The sequence below is a fragment of the Leptonychotes weddellii genome, chromosome 10 (genome assembly GCF_054177405.1).
Source record: "Leptonychotes weddellii isolate Sample4059 chromosome 10, ASM5417740v2, whole genome shotgun sequence".
NCBI classification, from domain to species: Eukaryota; Metazoa; Chordata; class Mammalia; order Carnivora; family Phocidae; genus Leptonychotes; species Leptonychotes weddellii.
Window position 1 is genome coordinate 1,136,050 of NC_138378.1, and position 10,846 is coordinate 1,146,895.

The following is a 10,846-nucleotide window of genomic DNA, read 5'->3' on the forward strand; positions in this document are numbered from 1 at the left end:
GAGAGACGATGGACTCTGAAAAACAAACTGAGGGTTCTAGAGGGGAGGGGGGTGGGAGGATGGGTTAGCCTGGTGGTGGGTATTGAGGAGGGCACATTCTGCATGGAGCACTGGGTGTTATGCACAAACAATGAATCATGGAACACTTCATCTAAAACTAATGATGTAATGTATGGGGATTAACATAACAATAAAAAAAATGTCAGTGACCAGGGCGCCTGGGTGGCTCAGTCGTTAAGCGTCTGCCTTCGGCTCAGGTCGTGATCCCGGGGTCCTGGGATCGAGCCCCGCATCGGGCTCCCTGCTCCGTGGGAAGCCTGCTTTTCCCTCTCCCACTCCCCCTGCTTGTGTTCCCTCTCTCGCTGTGTCTCTCTCTGTCAAATAAATAAATAAAATCTTAAAAAAAAAAAAAGTCCGTGCTACCCACAATTACAGACTCCATGCAACCTCTCTCAAAATGCTGATGACCTTTTTTGCTGAAATAGAAAAACCCATCTTAAGATTCATGTGGAGTCTTGGGGCGCCTGGGTGGCTCAGTTGGTTAAGCGGCTGCCTTCGGCTCAGGTCATGATCCTGGAGTCCTGGGATCGAGTCCCGCATCGGGCTCCCTGCTCGGCGGGGAGTCTGCTTCTCCCTCTGACCCTCCTTCCTCTCATGCTCTCTGTCTCTCATTCTCTCTCTCTCAAATGAATAAATAAAATCTTTAAAAAAAAAAAAAGATTCATGTGGAGTCTTGAGGGGTGCCTGAAACAATCTTGAGAAGGAAGGACAAAGCTGGAGGACTCTCGTGTCCTGATTTCAAAACTTACCACCAAGCTGCAGTAGTCAAAACAGTGTGCCATTGGCCTAAAGACAGACATAGAGACCATGGGACAGACAGAGAGCCCAGAAATAACCCTCACAGATATGGGCACATGATTTCCTAGAAGGCTGCTCAGACCATTGTACTGGAAACAATACGGGGAAAACGGGACAGCCACGTGCAGAAGAAGGAAGCTGGACCCCTACCTCACACCTTACACAGTATTAGCTCAAAATGGATCAAAGATCTAAATGGAGGAGTTAAGAGTACAAAATTCTTAGAGGAAAATGACGGGCATCAACTTGACAACACTGGATCTGGCAGTAAGTTCTTGGATATAGGACCAAAGGCACAGACAACAAAAGGAAAAGCAGATGCTCCAGACTACATACAAATTAACAAACTATGCATCAAAGGACACAGTCAACAGAGCGAATGGGTAACACGCAGAACAGGAGAAAGTATTTGCATCACACATTTGATCAGGGATTGATATCCAGGACACACAGAAAATGAAAATTCAATAGCAAAAATCAAACAACCCAATTACACACTTAAAAATGGGCAAAGAACTTAAACAGACATTTCTCCAAAGAAGATCACAAATGGTTAATCAGCACATGAAAAAGGGCTCAACATCACTCATCATGTGATAAATGCAAACCAAAACCACACTAGGATACCATCTCACACCCAGGATGACTATTATAAAAAATAACAAACAAACCCTAAACCCTGAGAAAATGGTGATTTTTGGTGCGGACGTGGAGAAATGAGAACCTTCCTGCATGGTTGGTGGGAATGCAAAATTGTATATCCACTTTGGGAAACAGTATGGAAATTCTTCAAAAAATTAAAAGTAGAATTACCATATGATCTAGCAATTCTACTCCTGAGTATAGTCCCCAAAGCATTGAAAGCAGGGACTCAACCAGATGTTTGTACGCCCATAGCACTGTTCACGATGGCCAAACGGCAGAAGCAACCCGGGTGTCCACCCACACCTGACGGATAAATACAGTCTATCCAGACTCTGGAGTATACTCAGCCTTAAGAAGAAAGGACATTCTGACACCTGCCGCGACATGGATGAAACTTAAGGACATCATGCTCAGAGACATAAGCCAGGCACAAAAAGACGATCCCACTTGCCTGAGGCCCCTAGAATAGCCCATAGAGACAGCAAGGAAGGGGTGGTTGTCAGGCGCTGGGGAAGAGTGGCTCGGGAGTTAGTGTTTCATGGGGACAGAGTTTCAGTTGTGTAAGATGAAAAGGTTCTGGAGACTGATGGTATGAATGTGCGTAATACCACTGAATGGACACTTAAAAATGGTCAAGATCATAAATTGTATGCTAAGTGCATTTTACCACAGTGAAAAAGAAAGCAATAAAAAAGCCAACCACTTGGGAAAACCTGGGGCTGGCTGGGCGGTCCTGGTGCAGAGAGAAGCTCGTCCCTGAGATGATGCATCCTCATCTTGGGACATGGGGCGAACCTGCAGGAGGAGCTTGGTTTTGAGGCCCTGGCCCCTTGGCAGCTGCCCTGACTCCACAGGCCCAGGAGACCCAGCCTGCGGGAGGCCCCATGATGGGAGGGCTTCCTGCTGGCCGCAGTAGGAGATGGGTTGGTGGCACGGGGATGTTCCAGGAAGCCTGTCCCTGACACAGCAGAAGCAAAGGCTGTGACCCTGACCCCTGAACACAGCCTGTTGGCCACTGGCCACGAGGGTACTGTGGCCCGAGGAACGCTCTTAGCAATACTATTATAATGATTAATGCTGAAATGGCAAGACTTTGGAAATATTAGGCTAAATTAATTATTTAAATGAATTTTATCTATTTCTTTTTACTTTTAAAAATGTGGTTACTAGGGGCACCTGGGTGGCTCAGTCGTTAAGCGTCTGCCTTCGGCTCAGGTCGTGATCCCAGGGTCCTGGGATCGAGCCCCGCATCGGGCTCCCTGCTCCGCGGGAAGCCTGCTTCTCCCTCTCCCACTCCCCCTGCTTGTGTTCCCTCTCTGGCTGTCTTTCTCTCTGTCAAATAAATAAATAAAAATCTTAAAAACAAAACCAAAACCGTGGCTACTAGACCATTTAACATTATGTGTGGCACTTGTGTCATATTCTTATTAGGTAGTGCTGCTCTGGACCTCTTTCTTCCAAGAAACAGTGGCCGCTGAGGGACAGGTAGCCTGGGGCAGAGGCCCAGAGGCCTGTCTGCTGGGGTGAGGGTGACAGCAACTGGGAGGGCTGCTGGGAGGCACAAGGTAGGTGGTCGCGGTTGGGGAGGGGGTTGGGTCAGGCGGGACTGCCTTCAGCAGCAGGGGGCAGGGTGTTTTGAGAAAGAGCATCCTCTGGATGGCTCCTCAAGGATGCCATCTCTGGGCACAGGCCAGGCCCAGGAACCCACACATGGAGCACCACAACCCACATGAGCACAAGCTCCACCCTGCGCCCTCCTGCAGTGGGGGCTGGCTTGGGATCTTTGTAAGGGTTGGTCTTCAGGATTCCCTATTAGAATGTGGGTCATAGTGCAGAGGGGCTGCACTTCAGGCCTCTTCAGGTCCCTGACTGCCTGGCACACATGGTAGCCCCCATCTCTGCTGCTCCATGTCTGTGTGAGGAAGCTGCCTGACCCAGAGTCCATGCTCAGGAGACTTGTTGAATCAGTGAATGGATGAGTCGTAGGATGGATGGATGGATGGATGGAAAGAAGGACGGATGAGTGGATAGATGGGTGGATGGGTGGATGGATGGATGGGATGGATGGATGGGTGAATGGATGGATGGGTGGATGGGTGAGTGGATGGGTGGATGGATGAGTGGATGGGTGGATGGATGGATGGAAGGATGGATGGATTGTGGATAGATGGATGGAAGAATAGATAGGTAGATGGATGAGTGGATGGATGGAAGGATGGATGGGTGGATGAGTCAATGGGTGGATGGGATGGATGGATGGATGGGTGGGTGGGTGGATGAGTGGATGGGATGGATGGATGGGTGAGTGGGTGGATGGGTGGGTGGATGAGTGGATGGGTGGATGGATGGATGGAAGGATGGTTGGGTGGGTGAATAGGTAGATGAGTGGGTGGAGTAAAGAACACTGATCCCTGGGTGGAGCCAGACTTCTGAGTCTCTGCTGGGACTACTCCATTTCCTGGGTCTTAAACTTTGCCCTGTTTGGTGGTGTGAGGCTTGCCGCTATGCTGGCCTCTGGCTGCTACCCACCCCAGAGGGCCCAGAGGTTACGTACGTAAGACCCGGACGCCATGCCGCAGGGCTTGGACCCTGCCAGGCTCGATGGACATGCTGAATGAGCTGTGCTGGTCCCCAACCGTGCACACCTGGCCCTGCTCAGCTGCCTGGCGGACCATGATGGTCAGCTTGTTGGCGATGATGGTGTTCAGGATGGAGATGACCACCATGGGGAACAAAAAGGACATGAAGGTATTAATCTGCAGAGAGACAGAGAAGGACAGCTGTCAGGCTGGTGTGTAGGGGACATCACCCTGCTGCCTGCCCCACCAAGCAGGAGTATGGAAGGTGCTTGGTCTTTTGGGGCAGACTGGCAGATGCACACTCCATTTTCTGCCTGTTTCCCACCCACCCGTGGCTCAGAAGTGGTTCACAGACTCTCTGCCACCTCAGTGAGCCCCTTTGCACAGGGTCCAGCCTACAGTGTGGACTACACTCTGGCGTGCCCCACGGACGGTGTGGACTACACTCTGGCATGTCCTAGCTGTGGTGAAGGGCTGGGGCTCTGTGTTCCCAGGTCTGGACACGATGTGTCATGGTTGCAGTCCCCGAGCCCCAGGCTCTCCTCTAGGATGGCCAAGCCCAGCATCCCTCATGTATATGGACAGTTCATGTTTGGACAAACATGTAAGACCCCTCCTCCTGCCCCACCCCATTGCCTCTCAGCTCATCGAAAACAGCTTCTTACGAGCACCTCTAACTTTGACGTCATTTGCATCTGGGGAAACCGGGCCTCAGACAGGCCAAGGGGCTGGACTACACTTGACTGGGCCCTGCCAGGACCCCAGGCTGAGAACAATCCCTGCAGCCCCTCTGCAGGGGTGGCTGTGATGGGCGATGGGGAACAGGACTCCCCCGGGGGCAGTCCTAAAACTGGCATCACCGAATAAAATCTTTAAAAAAAAAAAAGGGGGCGCCTGGGTGGCTTAGTCAGTAAGCGTCTGTCTTCGGCTCAGGTCATGATCCCGGGGTCCTGGGATCAAGCCCAGCATCGGGCTCCCTGCTCCACGGGAAGCCTGCTTCTCCCTCTCCCAGTCCCCCTTCTTGTGTTCCCTCTCTCGCTGTGTCTCTCTGTCAAATAAATAAATAAAATCTTCAAACAAAACAAAACAACAACAACAACAACAAAAACTGGCATCACCTCCTGGGGCAATGGACTAACAGCGTCGAGTGGCTCTTTATTCTTCCTGAACATTCCGCTGTCTGGCGCCCCTTGCTCCCTGGCAGGGGCAGCGTGGCCTCAGCCATGCCAGGAGGCAGCGGGGCCCGTCCCTGCACCTGCTAAGCTGCTCCACATGCTCGTTTTGAACTTCAGGTTCACAGAGGTTTTTGTTTGCACTTGGAGAGGCTGTGTGCATGGGCTCCGGCCTGGCGGCTGCGATTTCCCTAGAAAGTTCCACGAGTCTGCACCTGGGGCTCCCTGGGCTCCAGGCGGCCCCTCCTGCCACCTCCTGACCCAGTCCACCTGCAGCCCGAGGGTCCTCAATCGTACTACAGAGATGGTCTCTGCAGGGTGAGGACGGCCGCACCTCCGTCCTGCTCACACAGGCAGAGGCCCGCGACGCCCAGCAGCCACCAAGTTGCGGGCAGGTTTGCTCTGCGGCCCCCTTGGCGGTCGGGCGTCTGTGCAGAACAGGGCAGACTCACATGCCTGCTCCCTTGAGGGCGCTGAGGCCTCCAGCTGAGGCCTCCAGGGGTCCTGCCCACCTCCACAGTGCTCCAGGCCCCACCTGGGAGATCACAAGGCCTTCCAGGAGGCGGTGGCCTAAGGATTATCTTCAGTTCCACCTGAACAAGGCTCTGCTAAACGGGAGGATGCACAGGCCAGAGAAAGGCCACCCAGGCCCTCGGGAAGGGGCCTTTCCACACCCGCTGGCCCTGGGTGCCCATCACTCACTGCCTGCCTGCAGGGGTTCCCGCCAGCGCCCCCGCCAGGCATCCTTCGCTCCTGCGTCTGCCGAGCTTGGGAGGCAGGTTCCCTCTGGGGCCCCTTCCCACGTCCCTTGGTTTCACTGCTGTCTGGAGCTCACCTTCCGCAGGACGGGGGAGGGGCTAACATGGCAGAAAGGCCGCTCCAGGAGGGTTTCTGAGGCTGTTGCTGGGCTGGAGGCTGGGCAGGGGTGCAGCAGGATGCTGGGTCTGGGCCCAGGAGACAAACAATTCCCTGCGAGTCACCTCAACCCGGTACAATTTAAACAGAACAAATGTATCCAACACAGATTTCAAATGTCAAAACATTCAAGACACCACACCTCGCTGAGCACAGGCAGTTGAAACTGCCCCCTCGGAGGGCCAGGTCGGGGCTGTAAGCAGTGGGCCGGGGCCCAGCTCATGGCCTATGGGGTCTGGTCGGAGGCCCCAGTGGCCCCCCCGCTGGAGGAGGGCTAGGCCCTTGCTGCTGAAGTCCGGAGTGAGGAGCGGCCTCACCCGGGCGGGCCTGCCCTGATCACAGGCTTGGGCCAGCACCGGCTGCCAGAGGGTGGAATGCCCTTTCCTCCGCGGCCCCCACCCCTCCAGCCTGGAGACGGAGACTGAATCTGGATTGTGGGGGCCCCAGGGACACACCCGACCCTTAGGTCTTGCCTTCTCTTGCCGAAGCTCACGGCATGGATGGGGGCTCCTTCCTGCACTCTACCCCCCACTTCTGGGAACAGGGGAGCAGCCCGCCCTCTCACAACGAGCAAACAGGACCACGTCCCATGAGCCTCGTGCACAATCTCTGGGAATGCTGCAGATGTTACCACAGGAGAGCAGGAAGGCTCGGGTGCGGGAAGCCAGGGCCTCCCCAGACAGACAGGTGCAGACGTGGGCTCTGTGCCCGGTCTACGCATTTGTCCCAGTAACACGTAAGACCTGGGAACAGACAGGCTGATTCTAAAATTCAAATTGAAACAAATAATGTAAGAACAGCCAGGAAAGTTCTGGAAAGGAAGAGCGATGGGTCAGTACCAGACGGGGAGGCATCAACTTACAAACCCACTTACCAACGACCCGACACACGAAACAGAGACTCTGAGAACGGTTTGGCACAAATAGATGGATGGACAGAGAGATGGGCGGCACAGAGAGAGGCCAGAAATGGCGCCCAAGGAGGCAAAGTGCAGCATCTAAGCAAGAGGGAGAAGGTGGGTGACCGCCTGCAAAGCTAGGGCCTGCGGCCTCTGCGCCCTTCCCGGGACCTCCCCTCTGCTTCCCTGAAACTGCCCACCCTCTACCCAGCGGCCCACCCTCCAGCAGGCCTTTTATTCAGGAAAAAGACACGACCTTTTTGTCCTGCTGAGCCCGCAGGGGTGAGGGAAGATGCCTTTGTAACCTTTGGTAGCATTTTCCCACCTTGCGGGGAAACCTGCCCAGGATGAAGCCCGAGTGGGAGGAGGGTACCCATGGTGTCGCTCGAGCTCCTGGATCCAGCCGTTTGCAGCCACTGCTCCCAGACTTTCAGTTTTTCTTGAGCAAAATAAAGGTTTCTTTGTTCCCCTTAAGACAACCTGAATTGGTTCCCGAAACTTGTACCTGAACTCACAGAGATCCCACACCAAAAAAATCCGATGGAGCAAAGATTAAAATCTAGAAATTAAGGCCAGAAAACTACTAGAAGAATTGTGGAAATCTTACTTTTCATCAAGTATATTAAACTGTTGGAGTTTGAGAAATAAAGTCGTTCAGGCGCTGCTATGAAGTTTTGCCATAAAAAAATTAATGATGGAAAAAAATCAATTTTCTCAGCCCTGGGAGAAATTCCTGTCCTACCTCGCCTCCAGACATCCCCGTGACCCGGCCCCGGCCCCCGGCCCTCTGCCTCACTCTCCCTTCAGACTGAGCGGCTTCGGGGTGGACCCAGACAGCCCTGCAGGAAGCGGATTCCAGAGCTGGAGCCTCCAGAGGCCCCCCCATCCCAGTGCCTGTCTTCCATCCCCGTGGCCCTGACTGACCGCTGGGCGAGCTCTGACCACAGCAGGCAGCCTGCCTGGGGGTGGACAGGTCTTCCGAGAGCCAGGCCCTGAGTTTGGGTGCCGCCCCGCCTCCTTCCTTCCCTCCCCTGCCTCTGGGCTCCACAGCCCAGGCCAGGAAACTCCTGAGGCGGGCGGTGGTCCAGGAAGCAAGGGCGCCTGGGGGGGTTGGGTATGGGGTGGGGGGTGTGCACCTTGGCCTCAGACAGACCTGGTTGCCCACTGGCTGTGAGCTGTGCCTTTGGGCAGTTCCAGAATGGCCCCTCAGACTCAAGCTTTCTCATTTCGGAAAGGGGGACAGTACAGATGCTCAGCTGAGTGCTGCAAGCTTGGTCCGTCCTCAGGGGTGCCCAGAATGTTACTGGGAGAGCCGAGGAAGCCAGGTGGGTGGGCTTCAGCGTGGGGACTGCGCCAGGATGCCCCGAGCCACCAGCATGGCCAGTGCTGTCTGGGGACTCGGGGCCGGTCTCTGACCCCAGCAGTGGGCACCTCATCAGGGGGATGGAGCGCAACCGTGAAGCAATAGAGAGAAGGTGTGCATTAGGGCCAGCAGGTCTGCCGGGAAGGGAGGGCTGACCCCCCGTCCTGGGCGATGCACATGGCAGGCTGGCAAGCAGGTGAGGGGCACCACGGTGGGTGCAGCGAGCCTAGCCCGGCCCCGGGCCCTCGGTCGGCGAGGGGATCCTCCACTGAGACCCCTCTCCTTCCACCTTCCAAAGGCCTACTCCCACTTGCTCACTTCCCCTGAAGAACAACCTTTTGTTTTGTACAGCAGCCCATTTCTCTCTACTTCGTCCCGTGTGTTAAATAAAGAGACGGGCCCTGGGCTCACACTGCTTCCAGGCTCAACACCCAGCCTGCGGTGTGTGGGAAGGCACAATGCACAGCTGGGTTCGGCTTCTTGTCCAAACTCCCCAAGTCAGAGACTGCGGGGACCTCCTTGGCTGGCTGGGCAGACGAGCAGCCCCAGCTAGGCCCAGGCTCACGGGTGACCCAGGTCAGACTTCAGGTGGAACAGAACCCTCCTCAGACCCAGCAAATATGGCAAAAGAGCAAAGACCCACCACGCTCCACCCTCGTCAGTCGCTGCAAAGCAGGAACAGCGAGGTAAGTCATTCCAGAGTCCTGGTGTGTCACCATCCCTCAGAGCAGCCTTGCTTGATGAGCGAAAACCCAGGAACAGCACAGGGCCCACCCTTCGGGCTGGCCGGAAGCCATGGCACATCCACACCATGAGCCACTCTGTTGGCTCAGGAATGAGACCGACTGGGCATGCCAGGGTACTGGTTGGGTGAAGAAAGCAAGCACAGAAGCGCTAGGGTGAGGTAAGGAGACCATTCCCAGGAGGGAACACCAACAAAGGCCAACACGGGCTGCCTCGTGGGGGAGGGCTGGAGGCTGGGAGGCCCCTGTCCCCTCCTGAACTGAGGGCACAAGAATGGAATACATGGGACATGTGGTTTGCTTCTACATCCCGTGACAGGGGCCAGTGGTCCTTGCCCCCATGGTCACATGAAAATCACACGTGCTCCTCCAGGACTGGGAAGGGCTGGAGGCATAAGGGACCAGATCTCAGTGGCTATGTCCTCATTTCGGGGTGGGCCAGAGATAAGAAAAGGGTCTCTCAAGGTGACACTGTCCAGAATTTCCCATTCCTCATCTAACAAGCCCCTTGACACTCCAGATGCTGCTGGGATCCAGAATTCAAAAGATCTGCCACCCAGCAGGGACACCTACCCGTGGGCATGCATCTGGAAAACAGGACAGACCAGCGCTGAGCTGCACACCGCTCTGTGGGTCAGTGCTGGCCACAGGCCTGAGCTTCTGGGGAGGAACTGCTGACATTTTTGAGCCAACGGGTGGAAGACCAGGGGAGAAGATGGGGTGTGTGACCTGGAGAGGCCATGCGAGTCATGTTTAGTGTCTGAAAGGCCACCACAGGGAGGAGGACTCCATGGGTCAGGTGCCTGCTTCAGGCTATAGATCTCGACCCAACACCATCCATCCCACCACTGCTAGCTCTAATAAGCAGATGTTGGCTCAATATAAAAAGGACATTTTGAGCCCCTCTAACTTCCCCTTTCTAGCTGATACAGACTTTAGCTAAGCATGAACGGAATGCTTGTCATGAGCCAGATAGCAAGCTCAGTGCTCTGCAGGTACTTCATCAAATACGCACATCGAATTAAGAAGGTAGAAGCTATTGGTATTCTCACTTTACAGAAGAAGCAACCCAGATCCAGCTGTGAGCCCAGAACCAGTCTGACCCACAGCTGGAGTGCTCACCTCCCACATCACGGGGCCATTTTATAGGCAGGGAGCAGATGAAAGGAACATGCATCCCCTGGTAAGGGCAAGAGCCAGACTGGGGTACGAGGACCTCATCCTCATCAGTGAAGCTTTGCTGGACACATGCCCTGCCCTCAACTGCCCAGAGAGGACACTGTTTTGGGGTGACTGTGAATTTCTGAGAACGACTGTTACTCCAAAGCTCATGACTCCTTGGTGATCTCTCAGGGCTGAACCTCTGTCCATTTCTCTCTCCTTTCTTTGATCTATCTTCTGCTCCACCGTGGTCCCCATGCTCCTCTAGGGCTTGGATCTTCTGGGAGAAGTTGGACCAGAGTTACTGGGGACTCACAGGGAGGGAATGATCCAGCCTAGGAAGCTGGGGGTTCAGCACCATGGCCAGAGCCACCAAAGCCAGTGGCTGCACTGGGGACCTGGGGTGGGGTAGACCTGGGGGGGAGGCCAGGGGTGAGGGGCTGCGGTGGGTGGACCTTGGCTGGCTGGGGTGGGGGCCCTGGGGGGATCCCAAGCCAGCTAGGAGTAGGCGC

The 10,846-nt window shown here is 55.0% G+C and overlaps 1 protein-coding gene across 1 annotated transcript in view; it reads right to left on the minus strand.

The window, feature by feature from the left end:
* NTSR1 (neurotensin receptor 1) overlaps nucleotides 1-10,846 on the minus strand; it is a 45,468-nt gene that overhangs the window by 3,568 nt on the left and 31,054 nt on the right. The window contains exon 2 of the mRNA XM_081832253.1: nucleotides 4,054-4,259. Coding sequence (XP_081688379.1) covers nucleotides 4,054-4,259 — 206 coding nt within the window. The remainder of the gene's footprint in view (nucleotides 1-4,053; nucleotides 4,260-10,846) is intronic.